Source organism: Lampris incognitus, chromosome 13, assembly GCF_029633865.1.
Source record: "Lampris incognitus isolate fLamInc1 chromosome 13, fLamInc1.hap2, whole genome shotgun sequence".
NCBI lineage: Eukaryota > Metazoa > Chordata > Actinopteri > Lampriformes > Lampridae > Lampris > Lampris incognitus.
In genome coordinates this window covers 33,395,364-33,418,746 of record NC_079223.1, presented here as the reverse complement: position 1 = coordinate 33,418,746, position 23,383 = coordinate 33,395,364, and the positions used below count along the sequence as shown (strand labels likewise).

Here is a 23,383-nt window from a genome sequence, read left to right as displayed (position 1 = left end):
CTAATTTCCATCAGCAGTCCCTTTGCCTGATGTTGTTAGGTATCCTAGGATAATAAAATAGTACAAATAATACAACAACAACAAAAATACAACATGGTTAATATACAAGAAAAGCAAGAGCAAACAAACAAGAAAATATATACAGAATATACAAATAATTAGATAATAAACAAATAAAAAGATAATATTGAAAATAATATATATAAAAAACAGACATACAACACAGCTAATGTACAATACAGTTAAACAACATGTTAAAGATGTGTGCGAATAGCATCAATGTTGACATCATGTTGACTCTCACCTACACTTGTGAACTTGGGATTAGACATGATTTGTCAGACACTGTCCTATGGTAAAGCTCAGACATTAGCAAAATTCTTTGAGACTTTAGACTTGAATGAAGTTCAGTTCAGTCCTCATTTGCGATCTTGTGTTGTGGGCTTAATATTGTTTCGTTAAAGCCAGATGGAAGAGTGAGTAAATTTATAATTTAAATCTTTAAATGCAGAACGGTTATTAGTGAAGTATCTCTTAAGGTAAAGTTTCTTATGTTTTTACCCCCCCCCAAAAAAAAAGACAGATCAACACACATTCTATCCTTTGTCAGTCTTATATATTCTCTTAATATTTTCATCATTTCAAGTAAATTACATTTTTGATAAATTCAGCTTTTCCAAAGTAGGTTTGCATTCTTTCTTATTACATATTATACATATATAATAAACATCTAGAGCAGACTAGCTCTGTTAGCATTGTAATGAATGCAGAGCAACATGATATTCATTTGGTAAAAAAAATCAAATAATGACTGTTGTAGACTATCAAATCAAGCAAATCAAACTTTATTTGTGTAGCACCTCTCATGCAGGTTAGAGCATTTCAAAGTGCTTCACAGATGACTCGCAAGTTGATTATAAGACAGAACAACTTGAGAATAATGAAAATGAATAGAGTTAAATAAAAGCTAGACAAAAAACAAAATAATGTAGATTGGCGGCACGGTGGCCCAGTGGTTAGCGCTGTCACCTCACAGTGAGAAGGTCCTGTGGTTAGAGCCCCGTGGTCGCCCAACCTTGGGGGTCATCCCAGGTCGTCCTCTGTGTGGAGTTTGCATGTTCACCCCATGTCTGCAGTGGGTTTTCTCCGGATGCTCTAGTTTCCCCCACCATCAAAAAGACATGCATGTTAGGGTGAATACATAAGGTTAGGTAGGGTCTGTGCCCCAGAATGAGGCAATGGAAAAAAGGTCCCCGGGTGCTTCACGGCTGCCCACTGCTCCTAGCTACACAGCTAGGATGAGTTGAATGCAGAGCGTAAATCCCCCATGAGAATCAATAAGGTATATCAAAATCAAAATGTCAAAAAAATAAAAAAGATAAAATAAAACAAAGACAAGTAACATTGATAAGAGGGATGAAAATATATGAGAATATTAATGATAATTGAATAACAGAGTTAATGAAATAGAATAAAATTTTACAACATCATCTTCTTTCAGCTTGTTCCCTGTTTCTCAGGGATCGCCACAGTGGATTTTACAGTTTCCATCGGTACCCTGTGAGGGCACAGCACAAATGGCAGTCGCTTTTAACCTGGGCCTCAACCGATCCCATATGGAGCCTCGACCGATCCGGTCACAACATAAATTTAACAACATAAATACAGTAACATAAGTGAATAAGATATAGTAAGTAATGTCTAAAAACCATTCTCAGTCAAAGGCCAGGCTGAAGAGGTGGGTTTTAAGTTTACATTTAAAGATTTCAGCATTTCCAGCTGCTCTCAGATCATCAAGCAGACTGCTCCAGGGGCTCGGAGCATCAAAGCTAAAAGCTGCCTCACCAGAGGTTTTAAGTCCTGCACTTTGGAACAACTAACAGACTCGTGCCAGAGGACCTGAGGGGCCGGACTGGTTCACACACTGGAAGCATGTGAGACTTGCTATATGCCGATGCAAGACCATAAAGTGCTTTTAAAACAAGTAAAAGAATTTCAAAATCAATATGAAAACTGACAGACAACCAATGTGGGGACTTTAAAACAGGTGTAATGTGTTCTCTCCTTCTGGTCCTGGTCATCACTCAGGGCCGCAGAGTTCTGAATCAGTTGTATCTGATTTATGACTTTTTTGGGTAGACCAGATAGGAGGGTGTTACATTAATCCAGCCAGCTTGATATAAAAGTGTGCATTAGTCTCTCTGTGTCACTCAGGGAGAGAAATGGCCGACACTATGGATGTAACACTTAAACAACATAGACCCGCTGGTAGAGAACCCATTATCTTCTGTCCATATCAGACCCATCTGGTATAGACCCAGTTGTCACAGCCAATCAACTTTTATCCTTTGACTATGTACATGGGTTGAACCTACCCATTCAGTTCATGAGCCTTTGTTCCAGTTTTTACTTATCTTGGAAAGCATTGAGCGTAGAATCAGATGTAAGATGCTATTAATAAGTTACCTAAGGCTAAGGCTGCTTCGGAGTAATCATTCTGTAAGGACAGTCATAATGATCTTAATTGATATTCAGTCTTCCCCCACATGCCTTCCAGAGAAATGATGGAAATACCATCATTATTTAGCACATCTAGACATTCACTCACTTGATCTCAATTCAGCTCTGTCGTTGGCGTCTTATCCTTCCTCCACCCACCCGCCCCACCTCTGCCAATACAGAGAGAGAAAAAAATAGAGATTGCTCCTATTTATCAACGTCACTTCAAACAAGTGCTCTGGAAATTCATGCCAGTATGTGAGCTCAGAGGCAAGCCAAAACCTATGTGATACCCACTGTATCTGCTCTGTCAATATGGAAACTCTATTTCTCCCTCTGCTGGTTACCTAAGATCACTACTGGAATGGATGGGAAAAGGAGAATGATGTACTTAAGTCTTCATGAACCTACAACACAGGAATGCAGCGAAGAAAAAGAAAGAAAAAATAACAAAACTCATAATAAATAAAACTACATTTATAGAGCCCAAAGTTGTTATCAAAGTAGAGCATAAACATTTTCTTTCTTTTTTTTATTTCAAAATTCCCTAGTCACGCTTTCAAGTGCCAGTACAAAGCCTTTTTCCTCCCCAGCAATTAGGTCATAATTAACATCCGTAGAGAAAGCTTTATGTGAGGAAGAACTGTCGGTGGTCCTTAACTCCTTTAAAGCCATTAAAAGCCCAGATTTGGATGGATTACCAGTTGAATTCTATCAAAACTTTTATCGCCACATTAAAGTTCATATGTTAGCATGTTGTAATAGTGCATATTTTGAAGGGAAACTATCAGGAACTCAGCAAGAGGCCTGGTTCCACTAATTTTAAAATGGGAACACAATGGACAATATAATGAGCCGACAAATCTCAAAAACTGGAGACCTATTCCATTACAATGTTATAATGCAAACATTTTGTCAAAATATCTTTCCAATTGGATAAAAAAAATGTAACCCATAAGAGTCATTCATCCAGCTCAATCACGGTTCATAGATTTTAGAAATAATAGTTTTTTGATAGAATACAAGAACCTGGTATGGTTCCCCCTCCCCCCCTTTTTCTCCCCAATTATATCCGGCCAATTACCCCACTCTTCCGAGCCATCCGGTCACTGTTCCACCCCCTCTGCCGATCCGGGGAGGCTTGCAGACTACCACGTGCCTCCTCCGATACACATGAAGTCGCCAGCCGCTTCTTTTCACCTGACAGTGAGGAGATTTGCCAGGGGGATGTGGCACATGAGAGGATCATGATATTCCCCCCAGTTCCCCCTCCCCCTCAAACAGGCGCCCCAACCAACCAGAAGAGGCGCTAGTGCAGCGACCAGGACACATGCACACTACACACGTCCAGCTTCCCACCCACAGACATGGCCAATTGTGTCTGTAAGGATGCCCGACCAAGCCGGAGGTAACACGGGAATTTGAACCGCAATGCCTGTGTTGGTAGGTAATGGAATAGACCGCCATGCCACCCGGACACCCGAACCTGGTATAGATTTTAATGCAGATTTCAAAAAGGCCTTTGATAAACTACCATTAGACTTTAAGTACAAATGTCTGCACCATTTCCATTTTGGGCCATCCATAATTAATTGCATAAAAACACTTTATAGTAATTCATAATGTAAAATAATAATGGGGCATCCTGGTAGCATAGCAGCTGGCGACTCCACATGTATCGGAGGGAGCATGTGAAAATATAACTTTCCCAAATTTGTCACAAATACAGTGATGCTTAAACATTTGTGAACACTTCAGAATTTTCTATATATCTGCGTCAATATGACCTAAAACGTCATCAGATTGTAACACAAGTCCTAAAAGTAGATAAAGAGAACCCAATTAAACAAATGAAATAAAAATATTATACTTGGTCATTTATTTATTGAGGGAAATGATCCAATATTACATATCTGTGAGTGGCAAAAGTATGTGAACCTTTGCTTTCAGTAATTGGTGTGACAACCCCCTCCCCCACCCCCCCGTGCAGCAATAACTGCAACTAAATGTTTCTGGTAACTGTTGATCAGTCCTGCACATCGGCTTGGGGGAATTTTAGCCCATTCCTCTGTACAGAACAGCTTCAACTCTGGGATGTTGGTGGGTTTCCTCACATGAACTGCTCGCTTCAGGGCCTTCCACCACATTTCGATTGGATTAAGGTCAGGACTTTGAGTTGGCCATTCCAAAACATTAACTTTATTCTTCTTTACCCATTCTTTGGTAGAACGACTTGTGTGCTTGGGGTCGTTGTTTTGCTGCGTGACCCACGTTCTCTTGAGATTCAGTTCATGGACAGATGTCCTGACATTTTCCTTAAGAATTTGCTGGTATAATTCAGAATTCATTATTCTATCAATGATGGCAAGCCATCCTAGCCCAGATGCAGCAAAACAGGCCTAAACCATGATACTACCACCACCATTTTTCACAGATAGGATAAGGTTTTTAAGCTGGAATGCAGTGTTTTCCTTTCTCCAAACATAATGCTTTGCATTTAAACCAAAAAGTTCTATTTTGGTTTCATCCATCAACAAAACATTTTTCCAATAGCCTTCTGGCTTGTCCACATGATCTTTAGCAAACAGCAGACGGGCAGCAATGTTCTTTTTGGAGAGCAGTGGCTTTCTCCTTACAACCCTGCCATGTACACCATTGTTGTTCAGTGTTCTCTTGATGGTGGACTCATGAACATTAACATTAGCCAATGTGAGAGAGGCATTTAGTTGCTTAGAAGTTACCCTGGGTTCCTTTGTGACCTGGCCGACTATTACACGCCTTGCTTTTGGAGTGATCTTTGATGGTCGACCACTCCTAGGGAGGGTAACAATGGTCTTGACTTACCTCCATTTGTACACAATCTGTCTGACTGTGGATTGGTGGAGTTCAAACTCTTTAGAAATGGTTTTGTAACCTTTTCCAGCATTGTTGATGCTCATCAACAACGCTTTTTATGAGGTCTTCAGAAATCTCCATTGTTCTTGTCATGATACACCTCCACAAACATGTGTGAAGATCAGACTTTGATAGATCCCTGTTCTTTAAATAAAACAGGGGGGCCTACTCACACCTTATTGTCATCCCATTGGTTGAAAACACCTGTCTCTAATTTCACCTTCAAATTAACTGCTAATCCTAGAGGTTCACATACTTTTGCCACTCACAGATATGCAATATCGGATCATTTTCGTCAATAAATAAATGACCAAGTATAATATTTTGTCTCATTTGTTTAATTGGGTTCTCTTTATCTACTTTTAGGACTTTTGTGAAAATCTGATGATGTTATTATGCAGTAATATAGAAAATTCTGAAGGGTTCACAAACTTCCAAGCACCACTCTAAATGGTCCAGTATGTTCACCACTACAATATAATAAAATTATTGCATCAGTGTTTAATGTCTGTAAAAATGCTATAGCTAAAAAAAACTAAGACAACAACTGATATGCTGACCATATGGTGGAGATCTATCATAGATAAATGGAAATAAAATTAATAAAAACATATAAAAATAATATGGCCAAGGTTAAAATCATTAAAAAGCCAATGAATATTCTAAATAAGTGGGAAGACTCAATTAATATAATAATTCTATGGAAAGATGAATTTAATATTACCCATAATTAAATCTTAAATGTATCCATACGTATAACACAAATACAGATAGTATACAAATTTTTACCCACTAAAAAGATGCTATGTATCTGGGGCCTAGAACAAACTTGGTCGTTTAGGTTTTGCAATGATGATGAGGAATTGATCTTGGATTTGATGTGATATTGTCCTGTTGATGCTTTATTTTAGGATCAAGTTCAAAGGTGGATACTGAGCAATAGTAAAAAATATACTGTCAATTTTGTATTTTAGGAGACTTAAGTAGTAGCAAATCCGATATCAGCATTATGCTAATCCTGTTTGGCAAAGCTTTCATATTTCATAATGAAATATGTTCACAGTTAAACATATCAGAGTTCAAAACCTATCATAAAACATACTGGATGATAGACAGATTAACATCTAAACGAAATTCCTAAAGGGGTGGGGACAACTAAACCCTGGGGAAGGACTGGAATAAACAAAAACAAAGCAAAATGGCTTGTGTTCTCCTATAGCCATGGTGCTGCGGACAATAAGGTCATGGAGGACCAGGGGGCTGTTAGGAACTGTAGGTGTTTTTGTGTTGCTTGATAGTGTATGCATGTGAGCAGGTGCAATCTCAGATAGCTCATCATAATATATATGCTATGCTCTGCTGTGGAGGGTTGTAGGGTAGGCAGATCGCAGGCGAGCCTACATGGTACCTGTTTGCCCCCCCCCCACCACCACACACACACACACACAGTGCTGGTTCTATAACTGGTGGCCCTGTCTTGACCCAGTTAGGACCTCATTACACTGATGAAGACTTCTTTTTTTTTTTCTCCCCTTTTTCTTACAATTGTACCTGGCCAATTACCCCTCTCTTCCGAGCCATCCCAGTCGCTGCTCCACTCCCTGTGCCGATCCGGGGAGGGCTGCAGGCTATGCCTCCTCCGATACATGTGGAGTTGCCAGCCAGTTCTTTTCACCTGACAGTGAGGAGTTTCACCAGAGGGATGTAGCACGTGGGAGGATCACGCTATCCCCCCCAATTCCCGCTCCCCCCCTGAACAGGCGCCCCGACTGACCAGAGAATGCGCTAGTGCAGCCACCAGCACACATACCCACACCCGGCTCCCACCTGCAAACATGGCCAATTGTTTCTGTAGGGAGGCCCGACCAAGCCTGATGTAACACGGGGATTCGAACCGGCGAGCCCCGTGTTGGTAGGCAACAGAATAGACTGCCATGCCACCAGACACCCCATGATGACTTATTTTATCTAATTATGTAATTTTATTATTATTACAACAATTATAACTACAGATATTATTATTCCCTTTTGTTTATTTTTTTTTGGCCCACTAACCTACCTCTGTACATATTCTGGTTTAAAGCAACTACGTGTGTGTGTGTGTGTGTGTGTGTGTGTGTGTGTGTGTGTGTGTGTGTGTGTGTGTGTGTGTTTAAGCATGAATGTGTGTATTGTCATGTATTATCTGTGTCGATGTATATGCAGTGTGTACATGTATATGTATATATGGTATAATATTGACTTGGGGGAATTAGTTTGGTTTTTTTGGTTATGACATATCGATCCCATGGTGTGTCTAGATTGGTGGCCAGGGGGAGGTTTGGCCATATGATGTGACCCCCAATATGTATGTACCATATATGTTGTATGTGTTATTTGTTTCAATTTTAAAAACTAAAAAAATCACTGTACTGGGAACCTGTCGCAGTCTGGGTGAAGTGGCTTGGTCACAGTGATGCTATCCTGTGAATGCCCAATGACACTTTCCCGTGTGTGTGTGTGTGTGTTTGTGGTTGTGTGGTTGTTTGTGTGTGAGATATAGGCCACCGATAAGGACACAGGAAATTACAGTGCCATGGCTTATCGCCTGATTATCCCACCGACAGCAGAGGGCCAGGACAGCTTTGTGATTGAGACGTACACAGGTATCATCAAGACAGCCATCATGTACCGCAACATGCGCAGGTCCTACTTCAAGTTCGAGGTCATTGCCACAGACGACTACGGGAAGGGTCTCAGCAGCAGTGCCAATGTAGTGGTGAGCATGGGGCACTCGGGTCACAAACCACCAATTCATGTATCTCTATGTCAATATGTTGCACTTGTACATTTATATATGTATTTATTGTGATAAATATGGGATGATTGCAAATTTAATAGGACAATCATGTTAAAATGAGCAGAAAAGATTGTTCACAGTAGTACAAGTCAAATAAAATGTATGATAAAAGCTGAAAGCACCTTCACAAATAAAAACCCACGAACAAAAAAATAAACATAAAAAGGCCGAAGACAAAAAAAAAAAGGTACAGAAAAGCCAGTTTAAACAGATGAATTTTCTGGAACGATTTGAAATTGAGAGTGAAGAGGCTTTCCTGAGCTCCTAAGGCAGGCTCTCCCAAAACCAAGGCTTCCTGAATTCAGCCTCCTGCTGACTTGAGCATCAACATGGGACTGTAAAGGAGGGGTGGGTCTGGAGGACTTAGTGGCTCATATAGGGGTTTAAAGGTTCAGCCACATACTCAAGACACCAATACAACATGGCCTCAAAAGTAATCAATACCATCTTTTAAGATATGTCTTGAAAACGCACAGGAAGCTGCAACCAGGATGAGTTCTTCTGTATTCTAGCTTTTGTTATGCACAAGGTCAGCAGCATTTTCAATAACTTGTACCTAAAAAAAATTTCTGCTTTGTAGTTAAGCCTGGCAATGATAAAAGCATGAATGAGTTGTTTTTTGTTTTTGTTTTTTTTGTCACCAAGTAGAGAAAGAAATGGGTGGCACGGTGACCCAGTGGTTAGCACTGTCGCCTCACAGCAAGAAGGTCCTGGGCTCGAACCCTGGGGTTGTCCAACCTTGGGAGTCACCCCAGATTGTCCTCTGTGTGGAGTTTTCATGTTCTCCCTGTGTCTGTGGTGGGTTTTCACTAGGTTCTCTGGTTTCCCCCACCATCAAAAAGACATGCATGTTAGGGTTAATACTCCTGTCTGTGTCCCTGACCGAGGCATGGCAAGACGAACTGGAGTTGGTCCCCGGGTGCTGCACAGCAGCTGCCCACTGGTCCTAGCTACACAGCTAGGATGGGTTAAATACAGAGCGTAATTACCCCATAGGGATCAATAAAGTATCTCAAAAAATGTGATGACTTTACCAGTGTTTCTAAGATGATAAAAATAGGATTTAATTTATAGGTTTGAATATTGCATAAAATTTAATAGGATGCTCAGATAGCACCTACTGGTTCTAGCTTGTGTGTTGTCATGTTGGAAACGGGCTTTCATCACCGCCCTAATGCGATCCCTATGAATTTTAGCACGAAAGGCTCCCAGTTCTGGACTTGGCATGCTGAATTCACATTGTGTACATCCTCCATTGAGCTGGAGCTCTGCAACTACAGGCTCGTTGATGAATTTTTTAAGCAGATCGTAATATCAGCTGTCTAGTTCAAGGCAGTTCAATTAATCATTGTTAAGTTTTCAGTTTTCGGCACTTGTGTTAGATTTGTTAATAGTGTATACCTTACTTGTCATTTGCTGACCTTGACAAAACATGAATGTGACAGATATGTGTGTGTGACGAATGTGACAAAACATATGAATGTGATATGTCCAGCATATGCATAAAAACACCCACACATATTTATTTATGCAAAGACACATAAAGTACTTCTATTGATGGGTTTCTTGGAAGCAGTAACTTCTGCCAAGTTTTTCCTGGTGGTGATTTATTCATTAAAAGCCTGTATGATGATGATTCATGTTTTTTTATTTCTTCCTTAGTAAACTGTGTCTAGCTTCCAGTTCATTGAATTATTCACAGGAAATACAGCACACAAGACATGTATTGTGCACCCTACTGAACCCTCTGCTTCTAGCTGATGATCCAATTAAACTCTGCACAGAAGTCTTTGGGGCTTCAGCTCTTTATAATTGGTCTATGTGTTTGTGCATACGCCTTTATGTAAGTGTGTGCGTGTGTGTGTGTGTGTGTGTCTATCTCAGCGGATACACTTTTTGCAGTAAATTCAACACCCACCCCACTGTCATTGGGCTTAGCTTTGCCCCCAATTCAGTGCTTATCCTTGCTGGCTGTGGGCAGGCTTATTTTGCGTTTCTGTAAAATATGTCAGGCTAACAAGCCTCTAATGAGACAGAGGGAGGGCCTGGTACATGGCCTGGATATTTGAGAGCGGAGAGTGCTTAACCATGGCACTCGTTAATTTTCAAGGGGGAAACCTAATTTCACAGGAGCCGCATGGGAGATTTGGCTACGGAGCACCGAGACTATTGCCCATACACTTAAGTACGGCATCAGAATTAGGCCCTGTTAAGTTTACTGCATGGCACCAATACAAGTGGACAATTAGGGGCTGTCATTTAGCCCACCAAACGTAGAGGAGACCAAATGTACTGTAGAAATAAAGTGATGTGTTCTATGTATCTTTTTAAAGGTATATTTATTTATATTTTCCTCTCATTTGCTTTCTCTTTTTCTTTTTTTTTTTACTATCTATCCATCAGGTGTCAGTGGTCAATGCACTGGACATGCAAGTTGTTGTATCTAATGTCCCACCCACTGTTGTAGAAGAGAATAAGGAGCAGCTCATTAGGTAAGGTGATACTCACAATGATTGAAATTGAATTTTATCCTAATTTACAATATTATATTAGAGGAAATGAAATTTCATTTATATTTGTAAACTGGTAGGGACAGTAAATTGTTTATTTGTGCCCCAAAATAGGTACTATGTAGGCTTTGTGAAGCTTTTTTTGTTTGCTTTCTTACCTCCAACTGAGAATACGTTGACAGGCTCTGCAGTTTAGAACACATTCACAGAGACACACTCACTGATTTCTCACAGGACAACACAAGGAAAAGTTGATTGCATCTTTTTATGCAGTTTTTTAATTGCTGTGACATTGAAAACGTGAGCTTAGTTCTAGGTGGCATGGCCGACTGCCATTTATCCTTGCATGCTGCCACTGTTTGTGAAAGAGCCTGCAGCACCAATCTGCTTATGAAAAACAACATATAGTATTGTAATCACCTTATTTGAATTCTGCTTGGAACTTGAAATTTCAATGATCATTTCCTAAGACTGATTATTAAATTAAATCTGCAGAAGACAGCTGCGCCTATCCTCAAGTGAGATTTGATTTAACTCATCATTCAGATTAGTGCTCGATTTGGTTCTCAAAAGGACATTGTCGAGGCATTTGTATTCTCATTATTGTTTTCACACATCATGACGTCATAGATTAATCTAGCTGCCTAAAAGCTTTAGTTCCTCAGAGAATTGTGCATGACCTATCATTTTTTGTATATCCCTATATGTTAGTGCATAGTAGCACTCAGATCACAATATGTATTGTATTTACACATTGTGGTTCAGAGAGAAATGAAATGTATGCCAATCTCGAGTGCTACTATCTTTTAGTTGAGGTGGGACCTCTCTCCCGCTCTTTAACGGTGATGCTCGCGGTAATGCAGGTAAATAGTATGATGAGAATCATACTATTATCTCTTAGATGTCGATGTCCATCTACCTCAGGCATGTATTTAAGTAACCTGCTAACGTTTATCTCAGCATCTCTGATATATTCTCTGCACCATTGCACCATATCGCCTCTTATTTCACCTGTATAAATCAATCCTTACATATATATCTGAAGATTGCTGTGTTGTTATCCTATGTTAAGTACACTGAGAGAGCCATGAGACCGGAGTCAAATTCCATGTATCATGGGTGTCCGGGTAGCGTAGCGGTCTATTCCGTTGCCTACCAACATGGAGATCATCGGTTGGAATCCCTGTGTTACCTCCGGCTTGGTCGGGCGTCCCAGCACACACACAATTGGCCGTGTCTGCGGGTGGGAAGCCAGATGTGGGTATGTGTCCTGGTCACTGCACTAGCGCCTCCTCTAGTCGATCAGGGTGCCTGTTTTGGGGGGGGGGGGGGGAATAGTGTGATCCTCCCACGCGCTACATCCCCCTGACGAAAATCCTCACTCAGGTGGAAAGAAGCGACTGGCGATTCCACATGTATCGGAGGAGGCATGTGGTAGTCTGCAGCCCTCCCTGGAGCGGCAGAGGGGGTGGAGCAGCAACCGGTACGGCTCGGAAGAGTGGGGTAATTGGCCGGATACAATGGGGAGAAAAGGGGGGGGGGTCAAAAAAAATCAATGTATGTACAAACCTACATGGCCAATAAACATAATTCTGAGGAGGAGGAGGAGGTTATATCGGCATGCAAACAGAAAGCCCCATTCACCTCCAGACTTAAAGGCCATACAGGTTTTACAAACCCCAATTCCAATGAAGTTGGGACATTGGGTAAAACATGAAGAAAAACAGAATACAATGATTTGCAAATCCTTTTCCACCTATATTCAATTGAATACACTACAAAGACAAGATATTTAATGTTCAAACTGATCAACTTTATTTTTTTTTGCAAATATTCACTCATTTTGAATTTGATGCCTGCAACATGTTCCAAAAAAGCTGGGACAGGGGCAACAAAAGACTGTGAAAGTTGAGGAATGCTCAAAAAACACCTGTTTGGAACATTCCACAGGTGAACAGGTTAATTGGAAACAGGTGAGTGTCATGACTGGGTATGAAAGGAGCATCCCCGAAAGGCTCAGTCGTTCACAAGCAAGAATGGGGCAAGGTTCACCACTTTGTGAGCAACTGCGTGAGCAAATAGTCCAACAGTTTAAGAACAACATTTCTCAATGTACAATTGCAAGGAATTTAGGGATTTCATCATCTACAGTCCATAACATCATCAAAAGATTCAGAGAATCCGGAGAAATCTCTGCACGTAAGCGGCAAGGCCGAAAACGCATTGAACGCCTGTGACCTTCGATCCCTCAGGCGGCACTGCATTAAAAGCCGACATTATTCTGTAAAGGATATTACCACGTGGGCTCAGGAACACTTCAGAAAACCATTGTCAGTTAACACAGTTCGTCGCTACATCTACAAGTGCAAGTTAAAACTCTACCATGCAAAGCGAAAGCCATATATCAACAACACCCAGAAACGCCGCCGGCTTCTCTGGGCCCGAGCTCATCTGAGATGAACTGACGGAAAATAGAAAAGTGTGCTGTGGTCTGACGAGTCCACATTTCAAATTGTTTTTGGAAATCATGGATGTCGTGTCCTCCGGGCTACAGAGGAAAAGGACCATCCAGATTGTTATCAGCGCAAAGATCAAAAGCCAGCATCTGTGATAGTATGGAGCTGTGTTAGTGCACATGGCATGGGTAGCTTGCACATCTGTGAAGGCACCATTAATGCTGAAAGGGACATACGGGTTTTGGAGCAACATATGCTGCCATCCAAGTGACGTCTTTTTCAGGGACGTCCCTGCTTATTTCAGCAAGACAATGCCAAGCCCCATTCAGCACATGTTACAACAGCGTGTCTTCGTAGTAAAAGAGTGCAGGTACTAGACTGGCCTGCCTGCAGTCCAGACCTGTCTCCCATTGAAAGTGTGTAGCGCATTTTGAAGCGCGAAATACAACAACAGAGACCCCGGACTGTTGAGCAACTGAAGTCGTACATCAAGCAAGAATGGGAAAGAATTCCACCTACAAAGCTTGAACAATTAGTGTCCTCAGTTCCCAAACGCTTATTGAGCATTGTTAAAAGGAAAGGTGATGTAACACAGTGTTGAACATGCCCTTGTCCCAGCTTTTTTGGAACGTGTTGCAGGCATCAAATTCAAAATGAGTGAATATTTGCAAAAAAACCAAAAACAATAAAGTTTATCAGTTTGAACATTAAATATCTTGTCTTTGTAGTGTATTCAGTTTAATATAGGTGGAAAAGGATTTGCAAATCATTGTATTCTGTTTTTATTTACGTTTTACACAACGTCCCAACTTCATTGGAATTGGGGTTTGTAATTTCTTAAACTATTATCTTTGCTTGGATGACATCTTCCATAGTGTTTGCTATTGCAGAAATTGCTTTTCGAAAGGTATGCCTCTTTTTATAGATAAAAGTGTCTGCAAAAACAACTGCCTGTGCTGTTCATTTATATGTCTGCAGTGTCACCACGCAAAAGAACCCCAAATGTGACCCATTCTCATACACAGAAGCAAGTCTTTAGATTTTCTTCACCTGTTTTTCAATTGTTCTTCCACTTCAAACGCTGATTGATATTCAAAGAAATAGATGCTGTTTGCAGCACCCGTGAGACACAGCTTTTGGCCTTATTAGTCAATCTGAAAAACAAATGAATATCAATAGTTGTTTTCCAAAAGCCTGCTGCATCTCTCCTACTCAAGTGACGCTGCTCCTTGGCCTGAAAAACACGCCTTTTGGGTTTTAATAACGTTTTAAGTCTCGGTTGTGATAGAAACTTCGGGGCCTCAGATTTTACACAGTCCTCATAACCGTCCAGGGTTATTTTACCTGAGTGCTTTCCACCTTGGCAAAGGCAGCTGCAGAGAGTTTTCCCTTATTGGCTGTAATCTGAAGCATGGATTTATCCCCGCCTGAAATGGATTATCTGCGTCTTGTTGTGCCAAGAGCTTGGAAAACAAACTGCCGCCCGTTGGGACAATCACTGCCAGAGAGGAGCACTTAGAGAGAGGTAGCTCCCATATTACTCTGGTCACAGAGATGCCAGAAAAGGAGCCCACTCTTGAACCACAGTCATGGATGTTAACCTTTGTAATAAATTGAGACATTAATTGAGCTTAGTGACAAATTTGCCTACTGAATACACTAGGGCAATAATTCAATATTATCATTGTTCATCATCCTTCACTGGTTTTTTGGGGGGTACATTTTATGGTGTTGTGTATTGTGCGTCACAGTATAGTCATATCGGGATATACATTTTTGTTGTCTACATTAATGACAACAAGGATTTATTACCTAAATTTCTCAAAAAAATGAGACTGGAAATATTTGAGGGAGTATTATTTGAAAATTAGTTTTGGTTTGATAATATACTTCACCAATCAGCTCAATAGGATGAACATCAGTTGGATTCTTGAAATTGTTTTTACAGTTATGGTATCAATATTGTGTAATACTCCATGTAATTACTGTGATGATAACATTTTCTGTATTGCCCAGCACTACTACTGAATTACTTTAACTTTGAGTCTAAAACATTTGACTTGACCGTAGAATTTCTTTTCTTTTTAGCATTCTGAAGCGCTACGTGCAGGACCAGATCCCAGGTGCAGAAGTGATTGTGGAGTCTATTGGGCCACGCCGGCATGGTGATGGCTTTGAGCTGGAGGACTACACTAAGTCCGACCTGATGGTGTACGCCATTGACCCGCTCACCAACAGGGCCATCTCACGGCAGGAGCTTTTCAAGTGAGCAGGCGGTTTTGATTAGCAGATGTACAATCTCACACTTCTGCTTGATTTTTCTAATTTCCCTGCTAGTGCACTCTTCTACGGTTGCTCTTTTCCCTCTGCCCATGGAGTGAGACAGCAAATGTGTTCTCTCTCTCCATTTGCCTCTGACTCCCTCTACCACTTTGCTGTCTCGCCACACAGTCCCTTGACACTGCTCTTCTCCAACAGCTCTCACTTCCCTACAGGTGCAGCAGACCTGTCGTACACCAGAATTCAAGAGAGGAAGTTGTAACGCTCCATTACAGCTCTGTTACAACTCCCCCCCCGTTACAACTCCCCAGTCCCTCCCTACCTCCCTCCATCCTACCCCAGGTAGGGAGGGACCGGGTGTCTTTGGAGACAGGGTGTGTTTCTGTCAATCCATCATCCCGTCGTACCGCAGCCCGAAAGGTCGATCCCAAAAGACTGGAGAAATATATGCAATGCATTTTAGTCCCAACATTTGGGGATAGAGAGGCAGTTTCTCTTGGATGGGGGTCTCTGTCTCAGTGGTTCGACACTGTTTCAACACTGAGCAGCCATGTCCACATGCTATTCAAGCACCATGGGGAGAAAGTGCTTCTCAGGTACTCTTTTAGGGACTGCCGATGGAAACTAGCCCATTAGCTAAGTCAGGTACATTTACATTTGTTGAAATGTTGATTAATGTACATTGTCCCTCCCCAAATAAATGTTTAAACTAAACTGAACTTTTCACCCTGTCACAAGTTAAAAAATAAAGAAAGAAAATGGCATTGTGGCCTTAGAAGGCAGCAAGAGGTTTGAAACAATACCCCAAAAAATGTTATCAGTACTTATTTGATGTCCCGCAGTCCACCTACCAGACCTAAAACTAAGCTGAGAAAACCAGCCACCCATCTCCTTTGACTTTTTTTACGCTTAACCCAACTGCCTTTTTATACAGCTTTTTTTTTTCCCATCTCGGACACAACTCCTCTTGCCGTTCAATTTCTACCTTTTTATGTGTGAAGCACCACCACCACACTTTTTTTCAGATTTTGACAACCCCAGTTCATTTGGTAGTCCTCTCTACGAGTGACTCTGAGAGGTGTGTGTGTGCTAAATTAATCTATAAACATTACCTCCTTGTCATTTGCCAGCGAAAGAGCACCAACCCTATTTTCTTCCTTAAGAAAATGAGGCTGGTGTCATAAAAAAAGGGCCTTCTTTTAGCCAGCACCAGCGAGTGTTGCCCTTATCACAAGTTGCAGCTTTGGGTAGGACTGTCACTATAATTTCAGAAGTGTCTTGCTTTTAAGAGACACCCCCACCCCAATAAAATTCGTTTAAAAAAAAAACTCCCAATGCAATAAGTGACTTTGGAAGAAGGGGCTGATGGATGCGCATTGAGAATGGAGATGAAAAGCTTTTTTTCTAAACGCAGCGCATGCCCGTCAGTATTGCACGATAATTGCATGTTGAATTTGTGTGCTTTTACTGTTGGCTCACGGAGAAAAGGGGAGTGAGGGAGAAGGAGATAGTAATAAACGTGGCAGAGGAAGAGGCCATTCCATTATAATGTATGTCCTTTTGCCACCTTGAATGTATAGTGCTCTTGGCTGTATGAGAAGTTGTGTGTCTCTTGAGGATAGATTGCCAGAGAGACCAGTTAATGACCTTTGTCTCCACTCATTCATTCACCTATAGGAAGGTAAAAATGTGACACTAATTGGAGGTGGCGGTGTGCTCACTCTATCATGATGTCCAAATGCTCCGGAGCTGCACTTTAAGAGCAATTGGCTGATGTCATTATAGGATTGGAGAAGGTTATTGTGGGAGAAGAGCGATACTGGATTGACTTAGGTTTTAGTGCAATTGCATATGTATGTGATATATTTCACCACAGAAGTGAAGAAAGTTCTGCCGCAAGTCTCTTGACAAAACTTGAATGTGAATGAACAGTATTTCATTTTTGTCAGGCAGATTACATTTAGCTTTGTTGTTGTTTTTGGACCGCTGCTGTTTAATGCTCATTTTGGCCCTTGGTAAGAAGAAAATAGCATATCCGCAGATTCCCTTCCCTTTTCACAGTATTGGCCAAAACGTGTGAACTATCTGAACATCGTTAAACATGAAAAGGAACAAAACTGAAACGAAAGGCAGGGTGCTGGGAAGCACTGGGAAAGGGTGTCCTGTCAGTGCCCCGAAAAAGCTTTTTGGTGCACTCTGAGAAAAAAAAAAACACTTGGATGGAATCTGTATGGGATGACATTGTTTATAACAGCAAGTCGATCTCATGCTAACACATTGTTCCTGTCCATTATGGTCGTCTGCGTCAACTGTTTTTAATGTATTGCCCCATCGGGGCTGTAATATGTCGGTTCATGAGAAGTGGCATTTGACAAGTACAGCACCTTTCTTAAAAGTTCAGCTACTTTGAACATAAACCACCTTGAGCAGCTGCACAAAAAAAGGTAGCATGCGCTGACAAAAAGACACCGAGTGTGACGCCTTTGCTAGTTGAAAACAGTGGAAGGACACTGAAGCTCAAAATAAAACATCACTTAGTGGACACCCAGCCTAAGAAATATTCCAGATATCTCTTCAATATCATTGCACCGCTGCAAATATGCTCCAGCATTAAAATATTCCTTTTTTAATTGCTAATTTCCTTTCAAATTGTGTATGCTACATTCTAGGTTTCTGGATGGGAAGCTGCTGGATATCAACAAGGAGTTCCAGCCATACCTCGGCGAAGGCGGACGAATCCTGAAGATCCGTTCGCCAGATGTCGTGGCCAGTGTTAAGAAGGCGGCCCAGGCCGTGGGTTACACAGAGGGAGCGCTGCTGGCCCTGGCCATCATCATCATTCTCTGCTGCATCCCTGCCATCCTCATCGTCATGGTTACCTACAAACAGTAAGTGATCGCTTCTGTTGCCATAGTAATAATCAGTGTCTTTTTTCGTTCATTTATCATCCTTAATTGGTTGTCAGGGAAGTAAGAGGGAAATAAATATTAATTAAGGAGAGCTATGGACTTATGTTTTCTTCTTCATTTTCTTTTGCTTAAGAGTATTGTGTGCCTTGCTTGTATTTGTCTCTTTGTCATTCTCTTAGTTGAAACCAGGCAAATAAGGCATTTTAAAGTGGGGCTCACAACTGCTGCCGACAAATGTTTTCATACCCGGTGGCTTTCCAGTATAGGATTCATGTAACTGAAGTTGACAATGATCTTCTTTCTCTTTCTCTTTCTTTCTCTCTCTCTCTCTCTCTCTCTCTCTCTGTCGCTCTCTCTCTCTCTCTCTCGCTCGCCTCCTAATTAGCCATGCTGCCTGCGCACTCTGCTGGGCTAATCTCCCTGCTCATGCTCTGTGAAAGCAGATTAATTAACAATCATTTGTGACAAATATCCACAGCAATTGTGACGGTCACAGTGTATCTTCGCACTACTAAATTGCCTCTGTCTACCCCACCACCACCAAAGACACACTCAAACACACCACACACACACACACACACACACATACACACACACACACACACACACTGTAAATCATACTACATAACAAATACTTTTTCAGATGTGTTGCCATTATCCTGTTTGGTCAGCCAGTCATTTTCCTGGTCACAAGTGAGAATCATAAAGTGATAACAAGTCATCTATAAATGCATCAGATCCTTCTTCACCATAGGCATTGCCATGCTTTGTGAATCCACTGATTGAGTTACATAAATGGGAATGTCTGGGCAATGTTTATTCACAGCAGATGGGTCGAGTGGGTGTCCAACACAAATACACAGATTGAGCACACAGCAAATGGCCAATCACGGCAACATTAGACCTCATACACAATCTGTTTTAGCAGACTCAGCTTTGCAGGTGTTGACACTTAGAAGGAAGTTAAATGGTGAGGGGGGCATCCAAATGGGAAGTAAGCATCTTGTTTTTTGCTGAACGCGTTTTGTTTTAAAGCCAACTAAGGGAGATTTGTTGCAGCAGAAAAAAAGACACTAGCATCCCACTTGAAATCATTAATGTATTAGGAATAAAGATCATATTAATATAGATTATATTATAGATATACACTAAAATGGGATAATAGGAGAAGAAACATTCATAAAGATGAAGCTTCTTTTGTGTGTTGTAAGTTATCATGGCTTGAAGCTCGAGAGCCTTATGCTTAACATTATAGATAAGAGTTTCTCCAATTTTTAGTGAAATATATATAGCTGTCTTTGATAGAGCATGTTATCTGAAAGCTCTGTGCAATTTAAATACTTGGAAAGGCATGGCTTGAATAATGCACATGGTTCCACCCCGAGCGGTGTGTTTTTCTGAAGGACATCCACCAGTGTTGAAAACCTCCCAGCAGTATTATTGAACACAGTAAGAGACTTGAGAAATGACGTCAGAATTTCCAGTCTACTTTATGATTTCGCATTGTTTTTGCTAAGAAAATCTCATTGTGATTCTTTTTTTTTTTTTTGTGCACCCCTTCATTTTCCTCTTTCTGACTCTACTACTTGTACTGCTCCAAAAACCCTCCGCCAGATTCAAAGAGTAAGTAAATATCCATATGTTTGGTGTGATCATTCCTTCATTGTTTGTAGTGTGTGTGTGTGCTGGGGATGGGTACCGAAACCCAGTATTAAACGGCACCCGTGCTAAATTACTAAAGGCCGTAGTGTTGATAAGCCGCGACATTAACGGTTCTGCTATCAGTATTGGAGAAATTAAGAAAATAAATAACCTATTAGGCTACATAAACGTTATACTGCACCTTTTATCTCACCAGCTCCGTTTCTAATTTGCAATAAGATGAAGACGTTTGTCAATGATACGTTGTCGCTATTCCCAATCCAGAAGAGGGATCTCTCTCAGAGCCTGTCGTACGTGCGAGCCAAGGAGCGGGTCCAGCTCTCTGCCTCTGTCTCGCTCTCTCACACACACACACACGCACACGCACTTAGTAACAATGGCGGAGAGAACTAAACGGTCAAACGTCTGGTTATACTTCACTAGAGTCGATGCTCATTCCCACAAGTGCAACAAGTATGTACGGCTGGAAACACAAGCAGTCTTTCAAAACATCTGGCCAAAGTGCATCAAATACAGGTGGAGAAATGCACAATTTTCAACTGCCTAGCTCATAGTTCATCTCTCCTTGCCCCATCCACCTCAGGTATGTAATGTAATGTGGCGAGCAGTCGTGAAAGAAGAGACAAGGATCTCATTTGAATGGCAGCTGCCCCCCAAAGTGGTTGCCGAACAGTGGCTTGTTCCCCCAGGTCACAATTAAAAACATCAGTCTTAGTCATGGTCCTACAGTCAGTCAGTCAGTAAAATGGTCGTCTACCCGGTCCGATATGAACTCCGAAACAAACGGCACAACAAAAACCAAAACATGAGCGAAAACAACAATTCAAACGCGAACGTTAACAGTCCCAGAATGCCTTGCACTCCCCCTGCACAGAACTGCCGAGCGACCGCCCTCCCTGATCCCTACAGTATGTAAGCAGCCTGCAGCCCACACAGTTAACTAAATTATACAAACATGGGGTAATGATTAAAATTAACGCTCTGTCCAGACATGAGAAAATAAAGTAATGTTAAATCTGTTCTTAATTTGTTTCGGTTTTTTTTTCTCTCTTAAAAAAATAACAAAAAGAACCGATAAGAGTACTGTTAAAGTACCGGATCAATAAGCAGTATCGGTAAGAGTAGTAGTACCATCAAAATCTTAATGATACCCATCCCTAGACTGTGTGTTGAGGACTGTTTCTCAGATCTCCATTATTCTTTAGCCAATTCAAGACAAGTGCAATACTTGTGGAGCACTTGAAGAGGAAACTGCTTGTGAGCTCATGCAATCCTGAAGAGACAGAATAATATACCGCTGATTGTTCTTTCAGCATATTATGTTCATGCTGAACCATGCCAGATAATTCCTGTTCTTTAGGAACACGTGATGTATAGTTTAAAAAGGAAAAGCAAACCCAATACTGGTGATTCCCTATTATTTATTTGGTTAGTAGAGAATGTTGTTTATCAACTGGAGCATTTTCAAAAAGAAAAAAAAATCTTCAAAAGTCAAAGTATTTCCATTACAAAACATATACGAGTTTTTTTTAGTTTTCTCTTTAGATCAAATTATTAAAGAAAGTTGAAACAGTTCATCTGGACACAATGAATGAACTGATTCCAGATGAACTGATTCAACTTTCTTTGGTTTTCTTACCTGGATTATTGAGCATGCATAAAGACATAGATCAAATTATTTTTCATAAGCCCATTTTGCTGTTGATCCAATCTTTATTTTAGAGTGGGACCTAAGAGCTACCCATCTCTCTTATAAATAATCAACTTCTCCCCATCCGCTCCCAACTCTCCTCATCCATCTCATACTGTCCATGCCCATCTACTGTATACAGCATAAGTTACTTACAAGCATTCTCAAATGTAAGCTTAAAAAACATAGCAATTTGAAAACTCTAAATGTAATACATATTGAAATACAAATTCATAAACAAGAGCCTATGAAATGCACTTTGTCTTGTTTTTCTCCTTAAAATCATAGGTTGTTGCATTTCAGTGTTCGTCATACAGAATTACAGATCATTTTGTTTTTGTTTTTTAAATTTTTATCAACCTGGATGCAACAGAGCTTTTCACACATAAGACGATGAAATAGAATATTGAACAAAAGATGTTTATATTCTGCTTCGCTTTGCAAGGCTTTTTTTTATCAATAGTCAATCTGAAGACATAGAAAGCCTTTCTGGGTTTACATTTCTGTTGTGTATTTGTGCTTGTGCTGTATTTACTGTTTGGCTTGCTTTCTTCCTATTGAGAAGTCGTGCACATACAGCACACTGGAACACCTTATCTATAGACTCAAACTGATGACACCTGAAATTACACAGGCAACAGGCTGAATGTGCCAAAACTGCCAGGATTCAGATGGCTCTGCCACCAGGAGGCGGCAAGACCGCCCCGGCCGGTGCCCCCACCAACCTCTATGAAGAGCTGGGGGACAGCAGCATGTGAGTCAACCCTGACCTCTCATTATATGTCTCTCTCAGTTAAACTACTTCCTTGACAACCAGGTACTCTGTGTTTTCCCCGTGGGTATCTCTCAGTGGATACCAGCTCTGTAGTGCCACTGCATTTTCCGAGGGTATATTTCTTATTTTTCCTTTGGTTGTGTTTCATTGACAGCTCTCTCCCTTGTCCTTAAAATAACCCCAAACAGTCCTGTAGGTGGATATTGACCTTTTGAAATTCAGCTCATTGAGCTTAAGATATCGTTTTTAAGTGTACCACTGCTCCTTCTGCTTCTTAGCCACCTGTCCCTGTGGGAGGTTTGCCCTCCGAAAACCATAATGTATACTGTAGCTCAGCTGCCATTTAGGGATTCAGTTGATGAGTGCCTTGTCAGTTATACCCAAAATGAATTTCAGCATGGCCCTCTACCAAGCTGAGAGTTTGTTTTTGCTTAAAAATTCCATGGGATAGGAAAAACTAGATGGTCTGGCCAAGGCTTGATAATTGATTTTGTGATAAATTACTTTTTACTTTACCCCTTATTATTATATTTTGACGCTTCAGTAACTTTCCTGTGCCCTGGATGATTTGCCGTTGGAACAATCGGATTTAATCTTTCATGTAAAATACTGCACTAGATGAGCAATGAAATGTTAATGGTTTTAGATTAAACAGGATTGAATTGAAATTGCAATGTCAGTTGCAGAGGTAAATAGGTCGCTTGGCAAATTTGATTAAATACATTTTAAAGCAATATTGTTACTTAACTATGTGGTTGCTGTTTAAAAAAAAGGATGATGAAAATTGAATGGTAAGTTGTAAGTATGTGTTTTATTTACTGCAACTTTTGACCAACACTAAGAAGCAAAGAGAAGCTTTTAATTTCAC

General features: G+C 40.9%; 1 protein-coding gene across 1 annotated transcript in view; it reads left to right on the top strand.

Annotated features, from left to right (window-relative positions):
* Positions 1-23,383, top strand: part of LOC130122460 (protocadherin-15-like) — a 299,505-nt gene that overhangs the window by 262,050 nt on the left and 14,072 nt on the right. The window contains exons 28-33 of the mRNA XM_056291387.1: positions 7,937-8,152; positions 10,637-10,725; positions 15,288-15,464; positions 18,149-18,367; positions 20,003-20,011; positions 22,375-22,494. Of these exons, the coding sequence (XP_056147362.1) occupies positions 7,937-8,152; positions 10,637-10,725; positions 15,288-15,464; positions 18,149-18,367; positions 20,003-20,011; positions 22,375-22,494 (830 nt within the window). The remainder of the gene's footprint in view (positions 1-7,936; positions 8,153-10,636; positions 10,726-15,287; positions 15,465-18,148; positions 18,368-20,002; positions 20,012-22,374; positions 22,495-23,383) is intronic.